Source organism: Hemiscyllium ocellatum, chromosome 44, assembly GCF_020745735.1.
Source record: "Hemiscyllium ocellatum isolate sHemOce1 chromosome 44, sHemOce1.pat.X.cur, whole genome shotgun sequence".
NCBI lineage: Eukaryota > Metazoa > Chordata > Chondrichthyes > Orectolobiformes > Hemiscylliidae > Hemiscyllium > Hemiscyllium ocellatum.
This window is the reverse complement of record NC_083444.1, coordinates 1,306,634-1,334,475: the sequence shown is the minus strand read 5'-3', so window position 1 is coordinate 1,334,475 and position 27,842 is coordinate 1,306,634. Positions and strand designations below refer to the sequence as shown.

Genomic DNA, 27,842 nt, shown 5'->3' with positions numbered 1-27,842 from the left:
AGCACTCATACAGTGCCAAGAGTCAAAGAACTTTCACTCGGTAAATTACTTTGCTGGTGTGTTCTGACTGCAGGTCACTGAGTTTCAGATCCACTCAAGTCCCGGGTCCATTGGCAGGACAGACTACCCATTCTAGTCTTTCTGAGATGTGACTCTGCACAATGTGCGTCGACTTCAAGTTCAAATTAGCAGAGGCAATGTTGTATGAAACAATCCTTTCTGAACCTCTGGGGCTGCAGAGAACAAACAGAGCAGGCCCTGGAGTGAAAGAATAAGCTGGGCTGCCTCCGTGCCCAGATGGGCAGGGGGCTGGAGGCTGTGTGCTGTACACGCTGCAGTTTGACACTACTGCATCCTTCACTGTTTGCAGTGTGGCTGGAGAGTTGAGCTGCAGGCACCCCAGGTTACAGTTTCCTGTTTGAAAGAAACTGTTTGAGAATGGAGGTTGAGCTCACTGCTTCTCAACATCTGTATATCATTAGCCGCAGCAATCTGGAGAGCAGCAATTGCTGCCTTATGTTAGCCCCTCTGACTGGCCCACGGTCAGGTGCATGTGCGGTGCCGTGTCCCAGGGCCACGTGTGTATTGATGTTGGGACATTCTCTTGTTTCCAAGGCTCCTGGAGGAGAAACGCATTGAGCTGAGTACTCAGGCCAACAAGCTGCGGAATGGGCTGTCTAAGATTGACGATACCCGGGATAAGGTGGAGGTGATGTCTGTCGAGCTGGAGGAAGCTAAAGTGAAGGTGGCTGAGTTCCAGAAGCAATGTGAGGAGTATCTGGTGATCATTGTGCAGCAGAAACGGGAAGCTGACGAGCAGCAGAAGGTGAGAGAAGAGAATCCCTTTCTACACTGTTCCCAGGAATAACACCCCTGTACTTCTGCAGCACTGAGAGTGCCCCTGTTATTCCCCAGTCATCTCTTAGCTCCAAACTTAGTGCTGGAGATGAAAATGGATTTGTTCTGATTCTGTGTTTTCCAGGGTTTAACTCCTCTAACCATCCTCCTTTTCCAATACTTACCCTCCTCTGTACTCGGAGACCCCACTCCTCGGTTTCCTTGACCCACACCATATTGCATATGTCCCTTTGTCTCGTTTTCACAATCCTCTTCAAATAAACCCATGGCGTCACCCCACTGTACCTTGTGACCTCCTTCAGCTCTGTGCCCCTGCGTTCACTCATTGGTCCACTCATGATCTCTTTCCTGTTCATTAACTCTGCCAAAGCAGCCACCTTTTCAGCCCTCTGAACCCCCTTCCCGGGTTGCAAGAAACACCAGACAGATCTTTAAAAAAATTTAATTTGATTATTCTTAACTATTCTCAACACCATCTCCTTCTGTTCCTCCAGCTCAGTGTCTGCTTTATCCTTCAATGTGTAAAACTTCCCGGAGTTATCTGTCTGGCATGAGGAACACCACATCAATCAAAGTTACTCTTGTTTCTGCTTTGTATTCTGCAAATGAACTTGCTTAAAGTTGGTTTGCGGGTTCAACAAGTGATTAGGATGGCAAATGGAATTGTGTTGTTGATTGGAAAAGGAATGGAATATAAAGAGAAGTTTTCCTGCAATTGTACAGGACATTGGTGAGGCCACATCTACAGTACTGTGTACAGTTTCCGTCTGCTTGTCTTCCAAACAGAATAACTCCTTTAGAAAGAGTTCAGAAAAGGTCCAACCCCTTTCTGCGATGAACAGTTTATCTTATGAAGAAAGATTGAGTAGGTTGGACCTGGATCCGTTGAAGTTTAGAAGGATGAGGGTGATCTTATTAAAACATATAAGATCAAGAGGGAACTGGAAAGACTGTGAAGCTTAAAGTGAACGTTGTCAAGTTGGGAAATTGGAGTTGGGATCACAATCAGATTTACCATTAAATTATGAAGTGGTCCAGCAGCCTTAAAGGGCCAAATGGCCACCTGCTGCTCCAGAGTCATATTTTCCTGTGTCCTATTGACAGAATGAACTCAGCCTGAGGAAGTGTAAGAGTTATCCACCTTTGATATGAGAAAAACAAATGAGAATATTTCCTTCCTGATGAGACACTGGAAGAGGGAGCATAGATGGTCAGTCACATGAATCAACTGAAGTCAGTGAATCAGTGCTGGCTTGGCAGACTCTAATTCAAGGCAATTGGAATTGAAAAGTGAGACTGTGATACCTCCGTTACATAAAGACTTGTTTAGACCCATATTGAGGAACTACTCTCAGATCTAGGCTGAGCACCTCACAAAGGTAAATCGGCCTTGGAAGGAATCATAGCAGATTCATCAGAAAAACTTCCACCTCAGAGACCTTACCGATGAGAATAATTCTCACAAACATGGCTTTTGTCCTTTCAGTTTGGAAAGTTGTCAGAAAGGTGTTTGAAATGGATGGATTTGATGAGGTAGATAGAGAGAACCGATATCTCTGGCAGGGAGAATGCAGAGCATTAAAATTCCATCCACGCAACTCAGGAGTTATGTCAGAAAGTGCTTCGTTATCCAAAGGAGTGTGAAAATCCAGAGTTCTGTCCTGAAGAGTTTGTGAAGAGTTGAGATTATTGAAAATAAGTTTTGTTTTTGTGAAGATTATTAGAGGATGTAGATTGGAGATGCAGGTCCAGCACGATCATGTGGGTGATGAAACAAACTCAGTGGGACTTCCTCTGAACAGTCTTGCAGATGTCTGAACCAATTTGTTTCCATTTCCCAGATGAGTGCATGAGTGCCAGAGTCATTGCTAAGATAACCGATGGCTACCCAGTACTGGAAACGGAGCCCAGACAGACCGTTCCAATTGACAATCTGCATGGTATTGGAATGTGGGCCTCAGGGTTTCTGTTTTACTGTAATATGGTCATTGTCCTGATGGTGTCTTTAAACAAACCTGATTTCTGTCCATACAGACTGTAAGTTCCCACAGTGAGAAAATTTCAGCAGAAGAGATAAAATGCAAAATAATGGCAGAAGGAGCTCAAAAGGAACTGGATGAGGCCATGCCAGCACTGCAGGAGGCAATGAAGGTATGCTCCATTACTTACACACACAGCCTCCCTCATCTGTGCTTTTTCACCCCCTGTTGTGGAATGTCCCATCGGGTTATAGGTGTCAGCTTGGCTCGGCTAGTGGAACTCTCACCCCTGGGGTGAAAGGTTGCTTGTTCAATTACCCACGTCCGGAGTTTGAGCGGAGGGAGTGCTGCATCAGCAGGAATTTGCTGCCCCTTTCCATGGAGGAGGTGATGTAGAGATCCCTATCTGCTCATTCAGTTATTTCATTTCTGTCGCACTGTCACCTGGTAAACAAGGCTGTTGAGCAGAAACCTGTCTGCGATACATGCAGAGGAATCATGTGGATGCAGACTGTGCACAAAACCATTGGCTGGGGGACAAGCAGGTGAGAATAGGTTTGTTCCACTTGGAATGGTTTGGTATGCATCAAATATCCTCAAAATATTCCAACGAGATTCTCAGTGCTCCTTCTGCTAAGGAGGAGAATATCCCATAAGATTGTGGCCAGTCCCTGAAAGAGCCATCCATTTAATCCCGTTCTCCTACTTTTCCCGAAGCCTCTGCACCCTTTCAGTGATTATCCATTCCCTTTTAAAGTTACTGTTGGATTTGCTTCCACTGCCCTTTCATTCCAAATGTGCCAGATCACAACAATTTGTATTACAAAACATTCTCAGCTTCCCCATACTGTCAGGTTATCTTTAATCTGTGTCCCTCTAGTTACCAACCCTCCTTCCAATGGAAATAGTTTCTCCTGATTCAACACATCAAAACCCCACATGACTTTAAATGCCTCAATTCGATTTTCTCTCACCTCTGCTCGAAGGACAATAATCTGAGTTTCTCTACGCTCTCCATATTTGCTGTTGCCATTCTAGAAAGTTCCCCCACAGCCTTGGCCTCCTTTCCTAAACTCAGGTACCCAGGTTTGAACTCAGTCCTTCCAGCTAGGAGCAGGCCGAGTGTTTGACCAGTAAACGTAGACTGAGTCCGTTTCTTGTCACAATTAATCGTACCACCCAGCCCACACAAGCTGTGTACAGCACAGTTTGCTCGTGTGGAGTCAGCAGTGCTGGCAGCATTGAAGTAATGTCCTGTCTTAATCTTTACCATTCCAGGCCCTGGAGTCCTTGAACAAGAAGGACATGACAGAAATCAAGTCGTACGGCCGCCCGCCTGTCCTCGTTGAGACAGTAATGCAGGCTGTCATGATCCTCCGAGGCTCAGAACCGACATGGGCTGAGGCCAAGAAGCAGCTGGGTAAGAGGCCCGCTCCTGATGCTGGACATGGGCTGCGAAAGGGATGGATTAATCCGAGGTGCCATGTGCTTTCTTTCACAACTCTAGTCAGCAACGCAAAACTAGGGGGAGCTAGTTTAAGAATAAGTAGTCACCCTCTTAAGACAGCGATAAGGAGAAGGCTTTTCTCTGAGGATTGTTGGAATTCTCTGCCCCAGAAGGTAATGAAGGTGGTGTCTTTATGTTGATTCAAGCCTGAGATACGTGGGATTTTTATAAATGAGGGAGTCAAAGGGGGGTGCCAAGCATGAATGAGAAGCTGAGACTATAATCAGATCAATCAGGATCATATTACATGTGGAGCATGGTCAAAGGGCCAGATGGTCTACTCCTGCTCCGAGTCCTATGTTCCGAGATTGTGAAAAAAACACAAGTTCACAGTTTTCTTGCTTATCGATCCAAACGCCAACCTGGTATTGTTCCTTTCAACGCCGGTCAGATCACAACGTGTAGCCCCCTGAGTGCCCGCTCCTGATGCCCTGATTCGGTGAGGCATACCAAAAGACCACAAGATGGTAAAAAACAGGAACAGGAATAAGCCCTTCAGGCCTGCTGCCCCATTCAATAGGATCACGGCTGATCTAACATTCCTCCCATCCACTTTCCTGCCCTTTCCCTGTAACCTTTGATTGTCCGACTAATGAACCATCTCTCGGTCTCAGTCTTCAATATACACAAGGACTCTGGCCCCCCCGGCTCTCTGGGGCTCTCAGCCCCCAGAGAAGAAACTCCTTCTCATCTCAGTAATGAATGTATTCTGAGACTGTGCCCTCTGGTGCTAGACCTTCCCATGAGGGAACTATCCTCTCAGCATTGACCCTGAGAAGCCGATATGTTTCAATGAGATCATCCTCCATTCGTCAAGTCCCAGGGAGTAGAGTCCAAACCAGTTTCACTTTTACTCATGAGACAATCTCTCCGATCCGGGATCATCCCGGGTAACCTTCTGGGAACTGCTTCCAATGAAATCATATCTTTCCTCAAATAAGGAAACCAGAACTGCTCCCAGTACTCCTGGAGTGATCTCCCCAGCACCTTGTACAATTACAATAAGACTTCCCTACTCTTTCATGTCGAAATGTGTGGCACTGGAAAAGCACAGCAGATCACGCTGCACCCGAGGAGCAGGAGACTCAATGTTTCGGGCATAAACTCTACATCAGGAATGTCAGGCTTCTCCGTGAAACGTCGACTCTCCTGCTGCTTGGATGCTGCCTGACCTGCTGTGCTTTTCCAGCACCACACTTTTCAACTCTGATCTCTGCAGTCCTCCCTTTCTCCTTCCCTTCTCTTATGCTCCAATCCACTTGAAATAAGAGGCAGCATCCTGTGACCCTTCCTGATTACCTGAGGCCCTTGTGTGCTAGCTTTCTGTGTTCATACACATGTCCCCCCCAAGAGCCTTTGTGTTGCAGTTTTCAGCAGTTTCTCTCCATTGAATATTACTCTTTGCTTTTGTCATTGTTTCCAAGATGAACAACATTACATTTTCCCACATTATACTCCATTTGCCAATATTTCACTCACTTACTTAACTGTCAATACATCACTGTAAATTATTTGTATCTCTCTCACATCCCTATGTTTGTGTCGTCTGTCCATTTGGATACAGAAAATACACTTCCTGCTCTGAATCACTAATATATACTGGAAGCAGTTATGGGCTCAGCACTGACCCCTGTCAGGAACCCCTTGGTCACAGGTCACCAACCTGAAAAGAACCCCTTCTCCCTAATTGCTGTCTCCTGCTCAGGAGCCAATTCTCTATCTATGCCAATACCATGGACTCAATATCTTATGACTTAATCTTTTGTGAGGTACGTTGTCAAAATAGACTCTCTACAGTGTGGACGCAGGCCATTAAGCCTATCAGAAGAGCATCCCACCAGACCCACCACCTCCCCACCCTAAACCTGTGGCGAAACCACTTAACCTGCACATCTTTGTGGGAGGAAACTGGATCACCTGGAGAAAACCCAAACAGACCCAGGGACAATGTGCAAACTCCATTCAGAGAGTTGCCTGAGGGTGGAATCGAACCTGGGTCCCTGGCGCTGTGAGGTAGCACTGCTGACATAATTTTCCTTTCAAGAAATCACGCTGACTGTGCTTTACCCATTCCCTCATAAACATGAGCCTGATCCCTGTCCGTTCTTGATGTGATGAGAGATGTTCAGCTAGGCCTTGATCAGGTGAAACTTGTGTCTTTCAGGTGAGGGCACCTTCATTAAGCAGCTCATTAATTTCGACAAAGACAATATTTCTGACAAGGTGCTGAAGAAAATTGGGATGTACTGTGCACAACCAGACTTCCAGCCCGAAATTGTAGGTCGGGTATCTGTGGCAGCGAAATCCCTCTGTATGTGGGTCCTGGCCATGGAGGTAGGGATTGTTTCGATTATCCCCCCCCCCACTGCTCTCCACCTTTCACCTCCTTTCTCTCCCGTTAGTAAGCTTTTCATTTCCTTTAGTTGCCCTTTTCTTTGTCCCTTGTTGCATTTTTTTCTCTGTCAGGTTCTCAGTAATTAACTCCCAGCTTCTCTTTTAGAAATGTGCTTTCTCATCGTTCTCCAACCCCTTGACCAAATTGTATCAACCCAGACGCATAAAATAAAATGCATTTTACACCAAAATCTCCCTGGATGTCCCTCTTTATGATGTCTGTGAGGATATGATGGGTTTGAGAAGAGGGGAGACAATGGCATGGTTAATGGGGGGAGGGTCAAAGGTCTAGTGGCATTATCACTGAACCATCAATCCAGAGACCCAGCTAATGTCCGTGGGGCACAGCTTCAGATCCTGCCATGGCAGATGGTGGAAGTTGAATCCAAAAACAAAAATCTGGAATTAAGTGTCTAATGATGACCATGAATCCATTGTTGATTATCAGGAAAAACCCATCTGGGTCATTAATGACCTTTAGGGTCGGAAACTGCCGTCCTTACCTGATCTGGCCTATACGTGACTCCAGACCCACAGCAAAGGGGTTGACTTGTAACTGCCCTCTGGGCAATTAGGGATGGGCTATCAATACTGCCCTGACCAGTGACTTCCACATCCCATAATGAATTTTTAAAAACCATTTGACTAATAATCCAGCAGCCCAGGCTAGCGTTCCAGTGGAATTTACATTCATTGATAAACCTGGAATTAAACACCTGTCTCAGTGGTGGTGACCAAGGAGCTATCAATTCTAATTCTAATTCTAATTCTAACCATACAAACCCATCTGATTCACTTGTGTCCTCTCAGGAAGGAAATCTGTCTGCATTACCTAGTCTGTTATACATGTGACTGCAGATCCACAATAATGTGATTGATTCCTAACTGGACTCCGAGATAGCTCAGCTCCCTGCTTAGTATAGGAACAACGAAGGAAGGCCCAGTACTGCTGGCCCTGCCAGCAATGCCCATGTCCATCAGTAGAAATGTTAAGCTCTGTCATTGGGACTCTAAGTCTAGGCCACAATGCAAGTGAGAAATTGGCTATAAAAGTTCTTTAAAAGTAGTTTCCATGTGTTTCCTGAATTATTTGACTAACTTGCTGTTTCTCTCTGTATTTGCCCCCAGCTGTATGGCAGATTGTATCGGGTGGTAGAACCCAAGCGAATTCGGCTCAGGGATGCTATGGCACAGCTTGCAGAGAAACAGGCATTGCTCGCTGACGCACAGGCGAAGTTAAGAGAGGTGGGTGCTGTTTCGTCACAATGTCCTGCTACCCTCTTACTATTAATCTTCCATCTCCCCTTTTTAGATCACTGTAAGGAATTTAAAACAAAAAACTCCCGAGATCCTCATCCCTGAGCCAGCTTTGGGCCACTCATGTTGCAGTTTGCTTCCCTGAATGTTTTATCATCTTCCTCATCAAACTGTGACTATTAAGTCAAGGGATTGCATTAAAATGGCATTGTGCCCACATGTCAATAACATCACTCATAGAATCAACAAGCTTTGAGAGAGCTTCCTTATTCCTGCTCCACATTCCCCAGAGCTTTTCAAGAATTCAAGAACAGCACCTGAGAACTCTGTGGGAAGCTAGGGAAGTGATTGCTGGGCATCTTGCTGAGATATTTGTATCATCGATAGTCACAGGTGAGGTGTCAGAAGACTGGAGGCTAGCTAACATGGTGCCACTATTTAAGAAAGGTGGTAAGGAAAAGCCAGGAACCATAGAATAGTGAACCTGACATCGATGGTGGGCAAGTTGTTGGAGGGAGTTCTGAGAGACAGGCTTGACATGTATTTGGAAAGGCAAGGATTGATTAGGGATAGTCAGCATGGCTTTGTGTGTGGGAAATCATGTCTTATGAACTTGATTGAGATTTTTTGAAGAAGCAACAAAGAAGATTGATGACGGCAGAGTGGTAGATTTAATCATATGGACTTCAGTGAGGCGTTCGACAAGGTTCCTCATGGGGAACTCGTTAGCAAGGTTAGATCTTATGGAATACAGGGAGAACTAGCCATTTGGATACAGAACTGGCTCAAAGGTAGAAGACAGAGTGTGGTGGTGGAGGGTTGGTTTTCAGACTGGAGGCCTGTGACCAGTGGAGTGCCACAAGGATCGGTGCTGGGTCCTCTACTTTTTGTCATTTACATAAATGATTTGGATGTGAGTGTAAGAGGTATGGTTAATATGTTTGCCAATGACACCAAAATTGGATGTGTAGTGGACAGCGAAGACGGTTACCTCAGATTACAACAGGATCTTGATCAGATGGGCTAATGGGCTGAGAAGTGGCAGATTGAGTTTAATTTAGATAAAGTGAGGTGCTGCATTTTGGAAAGACAAATCAGGGCAGGACTTATACACTTAATGGTAAGGTCCTAGAGAGCATTGCTGAACAAAGAGACCTTGGAGTGCAGGTTCATAGCTCCTTGAAAGTACGGTCACAGGTAGATAGGATAGTGAAGAAGGTATTTGGTATGCTTTTCTTTATTGGTCAGAGCATTGAGTACAGAAGTTGGAAGGTCATGTTGCAGCTGTACAGGACATTTGTTAGGCCACTGTTGGAATATTGCGGACAATTCTGGTCTCCTTCCTACAGGAAGGATGTTGTGAAACTTGAAAGGGTTCAGAAAAGATTTACAAGGATGTTGCCAGGGTTGGAGGGTTTGAGCTACAGGGAGAGGCTGAACAGGCTGGGGCTGTTTTCCCTGGAGCGTCGGAGGCTGAAAGGTGACCTTGACTCATAAGGGGCAGGGATAGGATAAATAGATAAGGTCTTATCTGAGTTTTGAGAAGATGTGTAGCTCAGGTCGAAGTTCTGGATGTAGGTTTGCTTGCTGAGCTGGAAGGTTCATTTCCAAATATTTCATCACGCTACTAGGGGACATCCTCAGTGGGCCTCTGGGCAAAGCACTGCTGATGATTCCTGCTTTCTATTTATATACTTGGGTTTCTTTGGGTTGGTGATGTCATTTCCTGTGGTGATGTAATTTCCTGTTCTTTTTGTCAGGGGGTGGTAGATGGGGTCTAACTTGATGTGTTTGTTGATAGAGTTCCAGTTGGAATGCCACGTTTCTAGGAATTCTCGTGCATGTCTCTGTTTGGCTTGTCCAAGGGTGGGTGTATTGTCCCAGTCGAAGTGGTGTCCTTCCTTATCCGTATGTGAGGATACTAGTGAGAGAGGGTCATGTCGTTTTGTGGCTGGTTGATGTTCATGTATCCTGGTGGCTAGCTTTCTGCCTGTTTGTCCAATGTGGTGTTTGTTACAGTTCTTGCACGGTATTTTGTAAATGACATTAGTTTTGCTTGTTGTCTGTATAGGGTTTTTCATGTTTATTAGCTGCTGTTTTAGTGTGTTGGTGGGTGTGTGGGCTCCCATGATGCCAAGGGATCTGAGTAGTCTGGCAGTCATTTCCCAGATGTCTTTGGTGTAGGGGAGAGTGGCTAAGGTTTCTGGATGTGTTTTGTCTGCTTGTTTGGGTTTGTTGCACAGTTCAGTGGACTGTGTTCATTGCATACCCATTCTTTTTGAATATACGGTAGAGGTGATTTTCCTCTGCTCTGTGTAGTTCCTCTGTGCTGCAGTGTGTGTTTGCTCGTTGAAATAATGTTCTGATGCAGCTTCGTTTGTGGGTGTTGGGATGATTGCTTCTGTAGTTCAATATTTGGCAGAAATGACTCCAGCATCTGCAGTCATTGTATTTACCCAGAAATGACTGCCAGACTACTCAGACCCCTTGGCATCATGGGAGCCCACAGACCCACCAACACACTAAAACCGCAGCTAATAAACATGAACAACCCTATACAGACAACAAGCAAAACTAATGTCATTTACAAAATACCGTGCAAGAACTGTAACAAACACTACATTGGACAAACAGGCAGGAAACGAGCCACCAGGATACATGAACATCAACCAGCCACAAAACGACATGACCCTCTCTCACTAGTATCCTCACATATGGATAAGGAAGGACACCACTTCGACTGGGACAACACACCCACCCTCGGGCAAGCCAAACAAGACACGCACGAGAATTCCTAGAAATATGGCATTCCAACAGGAACTCTATCAACAAACACATCGAGTTAGACCCCATCTACCACCCCCTGACAAAAAGAACAGGAAATTACATCACCACAGGAAATTACATCACCAACTCAAAAAATCCCAAACATATAAATAGAAAGCAGGAGTCATCAGCAGTGCTTCAGCCGGAGGCTCACCGAGGATGTCCCCTAGTATGGTGACGAATAGTCTGGAAATGAGCCTTCCAGCTCACGAGCAAACCTACACCCAAGGTCTTTTCCCTGGGGTCGGGGAGTCCAGAACTAGAGGGGCATAGGTTTAGGGTGAGTGGGGAAAGATATAAAAGAGACCTAAGGGGCTCAGAGGGTGGTACGTGTATGGAATGAGCTGCCAGAGGATGTGGTGGAGGCTGGTACAGGTACAGCATTTAAATGGCACCTGGATGGGTATATGAATAGGAAGGGTTTGGAGGGATATGGGCCGGGTGCTGGCAAGTGGGACTAGATTGGGTTGGGATATCTGGTCAGCATGGATGGGTTGGACTGAATGGTCTGTTTCTGTACTGTACACCTCTAAAACTGTGTAATTAATTTACTTTGACTCACAGATTACTAGTAATTATGTTTCCACTGCCATTACAAGCAACACATTCCAGATCATCATTTGACGTGAAATAATTATTTTAACAAAGTTTTTCACGGGATATGGGCATCACCAGCATTTGTTGCCCATGCCTAGTTTCTTGCCTTCTGGAACCACTGCTGTTTATTGGGTGTAGGTACACCCTCAGTGTTGTCAGAGAATTCTGGGATTTTGATCTGGGAGGAATGAAAGAGTGGTAAGTCAGGAAAGCATGTGGCTCAGAGGGGAGTTTGCTGGTGGTGGTGCTCCCATGTATCTGCTGCCCTTGTCCCAGGCGATAGTGATACTGCTTGGGGAAGGTTTCAGGAGCCTTGGTGAGTTGTTACAGTGCATCTTATTAATGGTACACACTGTCCCTACTGAGTGTTGGTGGTGGAGGGTGTGAATGTTTAAAGTGAAGCTGGGTGTCAATCGTTTCCATCTCTTGTTCTTTTGCCAGTTGCCCTTCAATCTGTGTCCTTCTGGTTACTGACATTCCTGCTGCTGTCTCCCCATATTCCCTCCAGCAAAACCCTTTGTGACTTGAAATCCATTGATTAAATCTCCACTTAAGAACTCTGCTTCAAGGAGAACAACCCCAATCGCTTAGAATATTCTCCATGGTTCCAAATTGCTGACCTGATATGTTTCCAGTCTCTGTCTCAGTGACGCCATTGCATGGTGTTCTGGGGTTCTGCTGCAAATGAAGGCAGTGATATTGTCACAGCGTGTCACACTCTGACGCTTGTGTGCCTTTGTAACTGCTGGTCAGGCCTACGGGCAGCACTGCAGTCAGTGAAATGTAAGGAGGTTTCAAGGTGACCTGATTGTGTCATTCACAATCACAGAGGATGCATCGTCAAATTTTCACTGGGCAAATTCTGGGACCAGAGGATGCACGTTAAAGATCGTTTTGAGTAAGTGACCAAACATTCCTGTCAAAAGGTGTGACAGAGCAGGGAATGGAGTTGCCAGAGAGGATTATTTGCAGGAATGTTATAAATTGGCTGAAGCCATCTCTGTGAAGGGACTGAATGATGGGTTGAGGGGCAGTGATTAACCTCTAATGAGGATGCTGGCTCATTAGTGGCCTTTCCCCATTGCTAATGTGTACTTTAACTTGATGATTACAGTGGGGAGCTGTGAGTGAGTTATAAGTGCATGATACTTCGTCTGACTGTCCAAGCAGTCTCTGCCTGAGCATTTAACCCTATCTGCTTTCCTTTCTTGTGGTTCTGCTCGCCGAGCTGGAAGTTTTTGCTGCAAACGTTTCGTTCCCTGGCTAGGGAACATCATCAGTGCTATTGGAGCCTCGTGTGAAGCGCTGCTTTGATGTTTCTTCCGGTATTTATAGTGTAATGCACTATAAATACCGGAAGAAACATCAAAGCAGCGCTTCACACGAGGCTCCAACAGCACTGATGATGTTCCCTAGCCAGGGAACGAAACGTTTGCAGCAAAAACTTCCAGCTCGGTGAGCAGAGCCACAACAACGGATACCCGAGCTACAAATCTTCAATCAGATTTTAAAGCTTTCCTTTCTGTTTAGAAAGCAGATTTCCTGCAAAAGGCATTGTCTCCAGATATATTCAGCCCTCATCCAAAAACTGTAAAGGGACAGGACTCAGCATTAGGGACTTGCTATTTGCAGTATATATAAATAATGTGGACTCGATTGTAGGCGGATTGATCAGTCAGTTCATAGATGACCCAAAAGTGAGTGTGGCGGTAACTAGCTTGGAGAACAGGAGGATCTAGGTGGGCTGCTCAGATACGCTGTGTGACAAGTGGAATTCAATCCAGATAAATGTGAAGTGATGCTGTTGGGAAGGACAATCAAGGCAGTGTAATTCTGTAATTCCTGTTAGGGTGAAAGGAAAGGCTGGTAGGTATAGCGAATGCTGGACGATTAAGTGATGGAGGGTTGTGTTTCAGACTGGAGGCCTGTGACCAGTGGAGTGCCACAAGGATCGGTGCTGGGTCCACTACTTTTCATCATTTATATAAATGATTTGGATGCGAGCATAAGAGGTACAGTTAGTGAGTTTGCAGATGACACTAAAATTGGAGATGTAGTGGACAGCAAAGAGGGTTACCTCAGATTACAACAGGATCTGGACCAGATGGGCCAATGGGCTGAGAAGTGGCAGATGGAGTTTAATTTAGATAAATGCGAGGTGCTGCATTTTGGGAAAACAAATCTTAACAGGACTTATACACTTAATGGTAAGGTCCTAGGGAGTGTTGCTGAACAAAGAGAGCTTGGAGTGCAGGTTCATAGCTCCTTGAAAGTGGAGTCGCAGGTAGATAGCATAGTGAAGAAGGCGTTTGGTATGCTTTCCTTTATTGGTCAGAGTATTGAGTACAGGAGTTGGGAGGTCATGTTGCGGCTGTACAGGACATTGGTCAGGCCACTGTTGGGATATTGGGCGCAATTCTGGTCTCCTTCCTATCAGAAAGTTGTTGTGTAACTTGAAAGGGTTCAGAAAAGATATACAAGGATGTTGCCAGGGTTGGAGGATCTGAGCTACAGGGAGAGGCAGAACAGGCTGGGGCTGTTTTCCCTGGAGCGTCGGAGGCTGAGGGGTGACCTTACAGATGTTTACAAAATTATGAGGGGCATGGATAGGGTAAATAGACAAAGTCTTTTCCCTGGGGTCAGGGAGTCCAGAACTAGAGGACATAGGTTTAGGGTGAGAGGGGAAAGATATAAAAGAGACCTAAGGGGCAATTTTTTCATGCAGAGGGTGGTACGTGTATGGAATGAGCTGCCAGAGGAAGTGGTGGTGGCTGGTACAATTGCAACATTTAAGAGGCATTTGTATGGGTATATGAATAGGAAGGGTTTGGAGGGATATGGGCCGGGTGCTGGCAGGTGGGACTAGATTGGGTTGGGATATCTGGTCGGCATGGACGGGTTGGACTGAAGGGTCTGTTTCCGTGCTGTACACCTCTATGACTCTCTGGAATATATGATGTAGAGTAGAATCGTGGGGAACATCAGAGGGATCTTATTGTGCATGTCAACAGTAACCTTATAGTGATGGAATAGGTAGATAAACTGGTTAAGAAGGTATTTGGGATCATTCCCTTTATTAACCAAAAGCAGGGAGGAGATGCTGGAAGTGTACAAACCGTTGGTTAGGTCACAGTTAAGTATTGTCTGCAGCACTGAAATCCACGTTTTAGAAGGGATGTGATAACACTGGGGAGGGTGCAGTGGATATTTGCCAGCACATTACCTGGATTGTCGAGTTTTAGTTCTGCAGTGAGTGTGGATAGACTGGGGTTGGTTTTCTTGTATCAGAGGAGACTGAGGGGAGACATGATTGAGACGTATAAAATTATAAGAGGGGTATACAGGCAGGACCTTTTTCCCTTGATAGGGCCACTAATGACCAGCGGGCATGGATTTAAGGGAAGGGGCAGGAGATTTAGGGAGGATGTTTGGAAAATGGCTTCCCTGAGAGGGTGGTGGGAATCTGGAAATCATTTCCCATAAGGCAGAAACTCTCATAACATGAAGAAGTATTTAGAAGTGCACTTGCATGCAAAGCTATGGGCCAAGTGCTGGAAAATGGGATTAAAGTAATTAGTGCTTGATTTTGGCTGGCATAGACTCGATACACTAAAGAGCTTTTCTCTATGCCAGAGAGAGCTATGACTCTGTACATAGCAGCAGCCAGAGCTTGAGATGACAGTGGAAGAACTACTGTCCCATCGAATTTAAAAGGGAACTGGGAAGATGTGTGAGAGATACAGAGAAAAGAGGACTTTAGGACTGAGCGGATGTGTAGGAATTTTCTCTTCTGGTACTGCAGCATCTTCAAATGTAGGACACTGTAAAATGTGCACACGCACGAGCCATGGCTATGGTGGGTGCTAGGAGCCAGAGATATACTTCAGTGCCCTTTTCCTTTTCCTATACCAGGTGGCTGAGAAGCTGGATACGCTGAAGAAACAATACGATGAAAAGCTGGCTCAAAAAGAAGAACTGCGGAAACGCTCAGAGGAGATGGAGATCAAACTGGATCGTGCAGATAAGCTGCTATCCGGTCTGGCCGCAGAGAAAGTACGCTGGGAACAGACAGTCAAGGTGAGGGTCACACGCAGCAACGCTCTCTCTTACAAACACACACACATGTACACATACACAAACATATACACATATAGGCACAAACACATACACACACACACACACACACACACACACCCACATGTGTGCTTGTATACATGCACACACATATACGAACACACATATTCAAACATACACACGCACTCTCATACACACATATATATGCACACATGTACATATATATACACTCACGTGTGCACACACACACATGCACAAGCACACATCCCCACACACACGCACATATATACACACACACACGCGCGCACATATACACACACTCACGCATATACACACACACGCAGGCAAATATACACTCATGCTTACACACACACGCACACACCCATACACATGCACATATACACACACTCACGCATGCGCACACACACACACACACACACACCTTGCTTTTATCGGGATTGAGCTAGGAGACACCCTCAGGGTGATATGTGGAGGTGAAGAAATTCTCTCCCTAAGGGCATTGTGGGTCTACCTACAGCACAAAGACCACAGCAGTTGAAGAAGGAAGTTCACTACCACTTTCTCAAGAGTAACGGGAGACAGGCAAAAAAAGAAAGGTAGCCAACAGTAACAGGGAGAGGCGTAGGCTGACTACTGAGGTTGCTCTTGAAGGGCGTCTTCCAAGATAGAAGAGAGAGAAAGAGACAGCAAAACAAAGATATATAAGGGGGATGTTCCAGAGTGAGGGGTCGTGGTGAGTGATGGTGAGGTCAAGGCAGAGGGCACTGTGTAGAGTCGGAAAACCCAAGGACATCTCATGACGTGTAGAGCTTTCCGAGTTAGAGAGCAAGGCTACAGAGAAATCTGTAAAGAATGAAGATTTTCAAAGATAGTGTGTTGTGGACCAGCTAAGGGGGGAATGTGATTGAATGGAGATAACAAGAGCTCAGGGAGAGTTTAGATTGCAGCTGACACATAGAAAAGTCTAGCTAGCAGGGACTAGACTGAGGGTAAAAGATGAACCATTTCTGACAAATTTTACTGTGATTTTATAAAGAATATCAAAACTCAGCCAAAATTGGTACAAAACCGAAAGGAGCAGAGAGCTTCTTAAATGATTCCTGGTAAACCACTGTGGCTCTGAGTAATAATATCAGGAGGGTCTGATGCTCCCAAGTCTGCTCTCTGCTGAATCACTCACTGTCAGCCCAGACCGGAGTGGAGTCACGGCAAATGGTTTCAGTTCCCTGAGCTCGGAGCTGAGCATGGAAAGGCTGCTGGACATTACTTAATAGCAAGGTATCAAATGAGGTCTGGATCCAGCTCTGATCCTTACCACTTGCTGAACTAGTGCAGATCGAGCAACTGTGAAAGATAAGCGAGGATGTGTCGCATTTGTGTAACCTCATTGACTGGGGTAGGCTTTGATGTCCTGTGTTATTGAGTAGGCAGTGAGTGAGCAGACTGCCCCGAGTGGTGACAGACATGACTGCCTGTGTTCTGTCTGGGCTGCTGCTGCTGACTGGGGAAGGCTGCAGCAGCCACGATCATGGCCATTGACTCAGTCGGTCTTCACATGTGAACGGAGAGTGAGCCTTCATGATTTGTGAAAGTGCTGGCCTTATCTGAATGAGGCTTCACCTTGAGATGATCCCGCCAGTATCTGTTAGTTAATAGTGGGGATGGTGTGGAGGGGGATATTGCTTATTGTGAATGTGGCATCACTCTCCCAATCATTACAAGCTGTTTAAGTGACAGATTGTTATTGATACGTCCAAGTGGCAGCTAGGAGGGAACTTGAGAGAAAGGCGATAGGCTGCAGTCAACTTGGTGGCAGCCAGCGTTGCTGCTGGCCTGGGTCACTCAAATCCTCGCAAAGATACAGCCTTAACCTGGGCCAACAGACTCGGCAGGATCACCATGGTCTCTGCTTCTTCTACCAGGCTTCACTGCAGCAGCAGCTGTGCCCCTGAGCTGCTGTCACCTCCAGTAACGTGGGGGTTCCTTGCTGGAGCATCAGGTTGGACATCTACTGAGGCGCTCCTTCAGAACCCAGAGCCATCTACAGCCATTATATGTGTGTTCTAGCTAAAAGCACCTGAAGTACAGCAGCCGAGGCCAGGGCAGCCAGAACTCCCTTTGCCTATCTGGGTATCCGGATTGACCCTGGTGTGTGCATGGGTTCAGGAACTGGAGGTGGCAACACAGACGGCGAATGGTGCAGGGACCCTGAAGCCATATTCTGCTGCTTAATGGCATTGGGTAGGCCATGGTAAAATCTACTTACAAACAAAATGTTTATCTTACTGCTGCTCAACTGATGCTAGGAAACAGGGTGACACTGAGACATTCCCTGGAAATAACGACACTTTACATTTGACTTTGAATTGTACTGTTACGTTTTTGACATGATTGTTCACCATTGTGTGGTCAGTGCTGACATGACATGTTCGGTTTACTGCCAGGGACTGGAATCAGATATGGGTTACTTGGTTGGAGACTGCCTGTTGGCATCGGCCTTCCTCTCATACATGGGCCCATTCCTATCGAACTACCGTGATGATATTGTCAGTGTCATCTGGATGAAGGAGGTAAGTTTTAGCTGTAAATTGTCTTGCGTCTGGCCAATACAACTCCAGTGTCAATGTGAAATCAGTCTGGTGTATCTGAGCTAGTGAGTCAGTGACTGATCCCTCTGGGTTGTGAGCAACGCCTACCTCCTGGTGTTTCATGAGCAGCATCTCTGGTTTATTCGATTAGTGTTTGGTATCTGGATGATCAGTGTTGAATATCTCTGGGATGTTGGGTCCATGGTTGGTATCTGGATTATCAGTAACCAATATCTCTAGGTTATTGGGTCAGGGGCTCTATCTCTGGATTATCAGTAACCAATATCTCTAGGTTATTGGATCAGGGGCTCTATCTCTGGATTATCAGTGACGGATATCTCTGGATTATTGGGTCAGTCTCTATCTCTGGATTATCAGTGATGGTTATCTCTGGATTATTGTGTCAGAGGCTCTATCTCTGGATTATCAGTGATGGATATCTCTGGATTATTGGGTCAGGGGCTGTATCTCTGGATTGTCAGTGATGGATATCTCTGGATTATTGGGTCAAGACTCTATCTCTGGATTATCAGTGACGGATATCTCTGGATTATTGGGTCAGGGGCTCTATCTCTGGATTATCAGTGACGGATATCTCTGGATTATTGGGTCAGGGCTCTATCTCTGGATTATCAGTGATGGATATCTCTGGATTATTGGGTCAGGGGCTCTGTCTCTGGATTATCAGTGATGGATATCTCTGGATTATTGGGTCAGGGGCTCTGTCTCTGGATTATCAGTGATGGATATCTCTGGATTATTGGGTCAGGGGCTCTATCTCTGGATTATCAGTGACGGACATCTCTGGATTATTGGGTCAGGGGCTCTGTCTCTGGATTGTCAGTGATGGATATCTCTGGATTATTGGGTCAGGGGCTCTATCTCTGGATTATCAGTGACGGATATCTCTGGATTATTGGGTCAGGGGCTCTGTCTCTGGATTATCAGTGATAGATATCTCTGGATTATTGGGTCAGGGGCTCTATCTCTGGATTATCAGTGACGGATATCTCTGGATTATTGGGTCAGGGGCTCTGTCTCTGGATTGTCAGTGATGGATATCTCTGGATTATTGGGTCAGGGGCTCTATCTCTGGATTATCAGTGACGGATATCTCTGGATTATTGGGTCAGGGGCTCTATCTCTGGATTGTCAGTGACGGATATCTCTGGATTATTGGGTCAGGGGCTCTATCTCTGGATTATCAGTAACGGATATCTCTGGATTATTGGGTCAGGGGCTCTGTCTCCGAATTATCAGTGATAGATATCTCTGGATTATTGGGTCAGGGGCTCTATCTCTGGATTATCAGTAACGGATATCTCTGGATTATTGGGTCAGGGGCTCTGTCTCTGGATTATCAGTGATAGATATCTCTGGATTATTGGGTCAGGGGCTCTATCTCTGGATTATCAGTGACGGATATCTCTGGATTATTGGGTCAGGGGCTCTGTCTCTGGATTATCAGTGATAGATATCTCTGGATTATTGGGTCAGGGGCTCTATCTCTGGATTATCAGTGATGGATATCTCTGGATTATTGGGTCAGGGGCTCTGTCTCTGGACTATCAGTGACGGATATCTCTGGATTATTGGGTCAGGGACTCTGTCTCTGGATTATCAGTGATGGATATCTCTGGATTATTGGGTCAGGGGCTCTGTCTCTGGATTATCAGTAACGGATATCTCTGGATTATTGGGTCAGGGGCTCTGTCTCTGGATTATCAGTGATGGATATCTCTGGATTATTGGGTCAGGGGCTCTATCTCTGGATTATCAGTAACGGATATCTCTGGATTATTGGGTCAGGGGCTCTGTCTCTGGATTATCAGTGATAGATATCTCTGGATTATTGGGTCAGGGGCTCTGTCTCTGGATTATCAGTGATGGATATCTCTGGATTATTGGGTCAGGGGCTCTATCTCTGGATTATCTGTGACGGATATCTCTGGATTATTGGGTCAGGGGCTCTGTCTCTGGATTATCAGTGATGGATATCTCTGGATTATTGGGTCAGGGGCTCTATCTCTGGATTATCAGTGATAGATATCTCTGGATTATTGGGTCAGGGGCTCTGTCTCTGGATTATCCGTGACAGATATCTGTGGGTTATTGAGTCAGTAATTAGTATCTTCTAAAAAAACGCAAAGTAACTCTGGATGCTAGAAATCAGAAATTTGGGAAAGCTCAGCAGGTCTGCCAGGATCTGTGGAGCTAAACTGTGCACTAATGCTGCTGGACCTGCTGCATTTTCCCAGCAATTTGTGTTTTTGGATCAGTGTCTCCTGGTTATTAGTGACTGGTATCTCCAGGCTATTGGATCAATGGCAGGTCTCTTCTGGGGTCCAAGAGGTCTGTACAGTCTGGTTGAAGATTTGTAGCTCGGGTGTCCGTTGTTGTGGTTCTGTTCGCCGAGCTGGAAGTTTTTGCTGCAAACGTTTCATTCCCTGGCTAGGGAACATCATCAGTGCTATTGGAGCCTCCTGTGAAGCGCTGCTTTGATGTTTCTTCCGGTATTTATAGTGGTTTGTTCTTGCCGCTTCCGGGTGTCAGTTTCAGCTGTAGTGGTTTGTGTGTGGGGTCCAGGTCGATGTGTCTGTTGATGGATGTTCTTGCCGCTTCCGGGTGTCAGTTTCTGACATACAAACTACTACAGCTGAAACTGACACCCGGAAGCGGCAAGAACAAACCACTATAAATACCGGAAGAAACATCAAAGCAGCGCTTCACAGGAGGCTCCAATAGCACTGATGATGTTCCCTAGCCAGGGAACGAAACGTTTGCAGCAAAAACTTCCAGCTCGGCGAACAGAACCACAACAGGTCTGTACAGGTTGATGTATTTGTGTATGCTCTGGTCTCCATTTGATTGTAGAAGTGGAAGGGGAAATGAGATCATTTCCATTCATGAGGAAGCATCAAACTGCTTACAGACACCATTCAATGTTCTCCCTCCTTCCTCAGGTGTACCTTCTCAAAATCAATATTCCTGCATCTTCCCTTTGCAGGACCACCTCACCTCTCTCTCTCTCTCAGTCATCCTTCATCCTGCTAACCTTTATAGCTCGATAACCTTGCAGTTGAGATGGCCAGTGACCCCACCGTCACACTAGCAGACTAACAGCTTCCTGATGTCGTGGATTGATTGTGCTGCAGTCACATTCTCTTACAGATCAACCAACGGGCTGTTCCCTGTTCACCTGACTTTGCATTTGCAAACTTCCTCGCGAATCCCACCACGGTGCGAGACTGGAATATCCAGGGCCTGCCAACAGATGCCTTCTCCACTGAGAATGGAGTCATTGTAACCAGAGGCAACAGGTATGTGGGGTTAGGCAGCATTGCAATAGGGAGCAGAGGCTAATGTAGCAGTATCGACCCAAGGCAAAGGGGCAATTGCACAGTCAGGTGGTCAGTACTGGGGGAGCACTGCACTGTCACAAAGTCAATACTGAGGGGGCATTGCATTTGTCCTTAACAAGTTCAGAGCATTCTGTATCTAATATTGAGTTGTATTTATCCTGGGAATGTTTGATGGGGTCAATGTGCTGTACTCTATGTCTAATCCAGTGTTTTTTTTAATATAATTCACTCATAGGATGTGGTCTCTGCTTGTTGAGCAAACAATTGTTGTCCATCCCTAGCTGTCTCTGGGGAAGATGGTAGACAGCTGCCTTGTTGTCCATCCCGAGCTGCCTCTGGGGAAGATGATAGACAGCTGCCTTGTTGTCCATCCCTAGCTGTCTCTGGGGAAGATGGTAGACAGCTGCCTTGTTGTCCATCCCAAGCTGCCTCTGGGGAAGATGGTAGACAGCTGCCTTGTTGTCCATCCCTAGGTGTCTCTGGGGAAGATGGTAGACAGCTGCCTTGTTGTCCATCCCTAGGTGTCTCTGGGGAAGATGGTAGACAGCTGCCTTGTTGAACCACTGCAGTCCATTTAACATTGTTAGGTCACAACGCTGTAAGAGAAGGAGTTCCTGAAGTTTGACACAGTGATGCTGAAGGACAGTAATAGATTTCTATGTAAACATGACTGTTTGGGAAGGGAACATGGAGGTGGTTGTGTTCTCATGTATCTGCTAGCCTTGGTTTTCTAAGTCAGGAGTCACACAACATCAGGTTATTGTCAACAGGTTTGTTTGAAATCACAAGCTTTTGGAGCACTATTCCTTCGTCACCTGGCTTATGATTTCAAATAAACCTGTTGGACAATAACCTAGTGTCATGTGACTTCTGACTTTGTCCACCCCATTCCACATCTTGGCTGCCTTGTTTTTCCAGGTGGTTGTGGTCATGTTTAGAAGACGCTCTTTAAAGAGCCTTGATGAGTTTCTGCAGTGCACACTGCTGCTCCAGTGTTCTTGGTGCTGGATGGAGTCATGTTCATGGATGTGGCACTAGTCAAGTTGGCCACTTTGTGCTGGATGGTGTCGCACCGTTGGAGCTGCACCCATCCAGGGCAAGTGGGGAGTATCCTTCACACTCCTGACTTGTGTCTTATCGATGATGGACAAGCTTTGGGGAGTCAGGAGGGGAGTTACTCACTGCAGGATTCCCAGCCTCTGACTTGCTCTAGTAGCCACTGTTTATGTGGCAAGTCCAATTGAGTTTCTGGTCAATGGTAACCCCCAGGATGTTGATAATGGGGATTCATTGAATGTCAAGGAAAGACATTTGGATAAGTACATGACTAGGAAAGGTTTGGAGGAATATGGGCCAGGAGCACACTGGTGGGACCAGTTTAGTTTGGGGTTATATTCGGCATAGGCTGGTTGGACCAAAGGATCAGTTTTGTGCTGTGTAACTGTATGACTCTACGTGAATGTTACTTGCCACTTGTCAACCCAAGCCTGGATATTCTCTAGGCCTTGCTGCATTTGTACGTGGACTGCGTCAGTATCTGAGCAGTTGCAAATGATGGTCGAACATTGTGCAATCATCAGCAAGCATCGCGACCTCTGACCTAACTAGAGGTCCTTGATGAAGTGCCGAAGATGGTTGGGTCTAGGAAACTAGCTTGGCGAGTTCCTTCAGCAAGTCCCAGGAGCTGAGATGATTGACCACCAACAACCACAGCCATCTTCCTTTATGCTAAATATGACCCCAACCAGAGGAGAGTTTACCCCCCCATTACCCATTGGTTCCAGTTTTGCTTGGGTTCCTTAATGTCACCCTCTGTCGAATGCAGCCGTGATGTCATGGGCAGTCACTCCAACCTCACCTCTGAAACTCCCCTCTTTTAACCACATTTAAACCAAGGCTGGAACAAGGTCAGGAGCTCAGTGGCCTCAGTGGAACGCAGCCTGGTGTCAGTGAGTAGGTTATTGCTGAGTAAAGTGACCTGCATCACTTCACTGATGCGCAGTTGTAGGGTGACGGGAGTAATTGGCCGATTTAGATTGATCCTGCATTTTTGTTGAGCGTGGGAAATTTCCCATTTTGTTGGCTGGCTGCCAATGTTGTTGCCGTAATAGGCAAGCACAGGATGTTCCAGAGCACACCTTCAGTAATATTGCCAGGAAGGGCCTGGGGAGTGTTGCTAAACAAAGAGACCTTGGAGCGCAGGTAGATAGGATAGTGAAGAAGGCATTTAGTATGCCTTCCTTTATTGGTCAGAGCACTGAGTATTGCAGTTGGGAGGTCATGTTGTGCCTGTACAGGACATTGGTTCGGCTACTTCTGGAATATTGTGTGCAATTTCGGTCGTCCTGCTATCGGACAGATGTTGTGAAACTTGAAAGGGTTCAGAAAAGATTTACAAGGATGTTGCCAGGGTTGGAGGGTCTGAGCTACAGGGAGAGGCTGAACAGGCTGGGGCTGTTTTCCCTGGAGCGTCGGAGGCTGAGGGGTGACCTTATAGAGGTTTATAAAATCATGACGGGCATGGATAGGGTAAATAGGCAAAGTCTTTTCCCTGGGGTGGGGGAGTCCAGAACTAGAGGGGCATAGGTTTAGGGTGAGAGGGGAAAGGTATAAAAGAGACCTAAGGAGCAACATTTTCACACAGAGGGTTGTACGTGTATGGAATGAGTTGCCAGGGGATGTGGTGGAGGCTGGTACAATTACAGCATTTAAGAGGCATCTGGATGGGTATATGAATAAGAAGGGTTTGGAGGGATATGGGCCGGGTGCTGGCAGGTGGGACTAGATTAGGTTGGGATATCTGGTCAGCATGGACAGGTTGGACCGAAGGCTCTGTTCCCGTGCTGTCCATCTCCAGGACTCAGTAACCCCTAGCCTTTGCAGTATCCAGTGTTATCAGCTGCTTGTTAATGTCAAGTGAAGTGAATTGGACAGGCTTAAGTCTGGCATTTATGATGCTGGGAGTCTCTGGAAAAGTCCAGATCACCCACTCAGCTCCCCTGGATAACGATAGCTGTGAGTACTCCAACCTTGTCTGTTATGAGGTGAGGTGTTAAGCTCCCCCTTCACTGAGGATAAGGATATTTGTGGAACCTGACCCTGCAGTGAACTCTTTAATTATTCACCAGGAGTTTGCACGGCTGGGTTTGCCGTTGTTTCTGGTGTCTGGGACAAGGCCAGGGGGTTAGTCAGCTTTAACTCTTTTTCTGAGGCTTTCCTGTAGCTGACAAGTCTGAATGACCATTTCCAGGAGCCATCCAGAGTCAATCGCATTGCTCTTGGTCTGTAATCAAATGGAGGCCAGACCAAGTGAGGACAACACGAGTATTTCCAAAAAGACACGAGGGAACTAGATGGTTTCACGGTTTAACTTGAGATTTGATTGAATTTAGGTAACACAGTCTGCAGTGGTTAGACCTGAACCCTCATCCCCAGAACATAGCCTAGGTCTGGAAACTACCAACATAGCAAGAATACCACAACACCAAAGCCAACCCTGTAGCTGGCCTGGGCTTTACTCTGTATCTAATTCTCTCCTGTCCCTGTCCCTGGGAATGCTTGATGGGGGGACAGTGTAGAGGGAGCTTTACTCTGTATCTAACCCCGTGCTGTCCCTGTCCTGGGAGTGTTTGATGGGGGGACAGTGTAGAGGGAGCTTTACTCTGTATCTAACCCCGTGCTGTCCCTGTCCTGGGAGTGTTTGATGGGGGGACAGTGTAGAGGGAGCTTTACTCTGTATCTAACCCTGTGCTGTCCCTGTCCTGGGAATGTTTGATGGGGGACAGTGTAGAGGGAGCTTTACTCTGTATCTAACCCCGTGCTGTCCCTGTCCTGGGAGTGTTTGATGGGGGGACAGTGTAGAGGGAGCTTAATTCTGTATATAACCCCGTGCTGTCCCTGTCCCTGGGAGTGTTTGATGGGACAGTGTAGAGAGAGCTTTACTCTGTATCTAACCCAGGCTGTCCCTGTCCCTGGGAGTGTTTGACGGGGACAGTGTAGAGGGAGCTTTACTCTGTATCTAACCCCGTGCTGTCCCTGTCCCTGGGAGTGTTTGATGGGGACGTGCACGGTAGTGACCTCTGAAACGAAAGGTCAGTGTTGGCCTGCTGGTTGGTGTGTATGGACTCTGGGAGCAGCTGGTATTTTAACTGTGACCTTCTCAGTACATGGCCAGAACACACAAACCTCCGTTCATGAGCTCGGCTTCTTCCACCAGCACACACAGACCAGAATATCAGTCCGTTTTCAACCCCATCGTTTGTATATTCCTGGGAGGGTAAAATGCAAAGGATGTCTGCAAGAGGTGGCTTTCAGTCGGGAGGGAGACGGGAGCCAGCCTCTGCTTCATCTTTTCCTCTTATATCCCCTTGACAGTTTACAGGCATGACATTCCCTGGGTCCTCCAGGGCCCTTAGCCAGACAGCCCTGAATTTACACATGCAGTCTGGTTTTGTCTCACTTACTTATGTTTTTAAAAAAAACCACTGCAGAATTAAAAGTGGGTGGAGCTTCAGGTTTCTGACCTGTCACCATGGCAGCAATAATCAGAAATTTGTATCATGTAACGCCAGCCAGAATGCAGTTTGTGCAAGGTAGTGAGATTTGAACCAGTTTCTTTGTGTAAAGGGTCGTGATGGCAAAGAGTAGCTATAATCATTGGGAACTGATGGAAATGAATCAAATCGCCAGCTTGGCCTGTCCTTGCTTTCCCCAGGTGGCCTCTGATGGTGGATCCCCAGGGTCAGGCTCTGAAGTGGATCAAGAACATGGAGTCTTCTCAGGTATGTGGTTCATGAATCAAGAAGCTGCTGTGGAAATCTGAGCACTGGTGCAACTTGTAGAGTCATAGAGATGTACAGCACGGAAACAGATCCTTCGGTCCAACCTGTCCATGCCAACCAGATATCCCAACCCAATCTAGTCCCACCTGCCAGCACCCGGCCCATATCCCTCCAAACCCTTCCTATTCATACACCCATCCAAATGCCTCTTAAATGTTGTAATTGTACCAGCCTCCACCACTTTCTCTGGCAGCTCATTCCATACACGTACCACCCTCTGGGTGAAAAAGTTGCCCCTTAGGTCTCTTTTATATCTTTCCCCTCTCACCCTAAACCTATGCCCTCTAATCCTGGACTCCCCGACCCCAGGGAAAAGACTTTTGTCTATTTATCCTATCCATGCCCTTCATGATTTTATAAACCTCTATAAGGTCACCCCTCAGCCTCCGACGCTCCAGGGAAAACAGCCCCAGCCTGTTCAGTCTCTCTCTGTAGCTCAGATCCTCCAACCCTGGCAACATCCTTGTAAATCTTTTCTGAACCCTTTCAAGTTTCACAACATCTTTCCAATAGACCAGAATTGCACACAATATTCCAACAGTGGCCTAACCAATGTCCTGTACAGCTGCAACATGACCTCCCAACTCCTGTACTCAATACTCTGACCAATAAAGGAAAGCACACCAAACGCCTTCTTCACTATCCTATCTACCTGCGACTCCACTTTCAAGGAGCTATGAGCCTGCACTCCAAGGTCTCTTTGTTCAGCAACACTCCCTAGGACCTTACCATTAAGTGTATAAGTCCTGCTAAGATTTGCTTTCCCAAAATGCAGCACCTCACATTTATCTAAATTAAACTCCATCTGCCACTTCTCAGCCCATTGGCCCATCTGGTCCAGATCCTGTTGTAATCTGAGGGAACCCTCTTCGCTGTCCACTACACCTCCAATTTTGGTGTCATCTGCAAACTCACTAACTGTCCCTCTTATGCTCACATCCAAATCATTTATGTAAATGACAAAAAGTAGAGGACCCAGCACCGATCCTTGTGACACTCCACTGGTCACAGGCCTCCAGTCTGAAAAACAACCCTCCACCACCACCCTCTGTCTTCTATTTTTGAGCCAGTTCTGTATCCAAATGGCTAGTTCTCCCTGTATTCCATGAGATCTAACCTTGCTAATCAGTCTCCCATGGGGAACCTTGTCGAACACCTTACTGAAGTCCATATAGATCACATCTACTGCTCTGCCCTCATCAATCCTCTTTGTTACGTCTTCAAAAAACTCAATCAAGTTTGTGAGACATGATTTCCCACACACAAAGCCATGTTGACTATCCCGAATCAGTCCTTGCCTTTCCAAATACATGTACATCCTGTCCCTCAGGATTCCCACCAACAACATGCCCACCACCGAGGTCAGGCTCCCTGGTCTATAGTTCCCTGGCTTGTCCTTACCACCCTTCTTAAACAGCATAAATAAATAAAACTGGCTCTTTGACAGAATGATGTTAAAAACAAGGTGGTGGCAAGGCCATTCAGTCCTGACTCACTGCAAACAATCTATTATACGGCAAACAGAATCTATTTACTTA

At 46.4% G+C, this 27,842-nt stretch overlaps 1 protein-coding gene across 1 annotated transcript in view; it reads left to right on the top strand.

Moving 5' to 3' along the window:
• Positions 1 to 27,842, top strand: part of dnah2 (dynein, axonemal, heavy chain 2) — a 288,980-nt gene that overhangs the window by 211,008 nt on the left and 50,130 nt on the right. Inside the window, exons 58-66 of the mRNA XM_060854787.1 lie at positions 616 to 826; positions 2,893 to 3,009; positions 4,116 to 4,257; positions 6,509 to 6,678; positions 7,867 to 7,983; positions 15,331 to 15,495; positions 17,958 to 18,083; positions 21,273 to 21,421; positions 26,178 to 26,244. Coding sequence (XP_060710770.1) covers positions 616 to 826; positions 2,893 to 3,009; positions 4,116 to 4,257; positions 6,509 to 6,678; positions 7,867 to 7,983; positions 15,331 to 15,495; positions 17,958 to 18,083; positions 21,273 to 21,421; positions 26,178 to 26,244 — 1,264 coding nt within the window. The remainder of the gene's footprint in view (positions 1 to 615; positions 827 to 2,892; positions 3,010 to 4,115; positions 4,258 to 6,508; positions 6,679 to 7,866; positions 7,984 to 15,330; positions 15,496 to 17,957; positions 18,084 to 21,272; positions 21,422 to 26,177; positions 26,245 to 27,842) is intronic.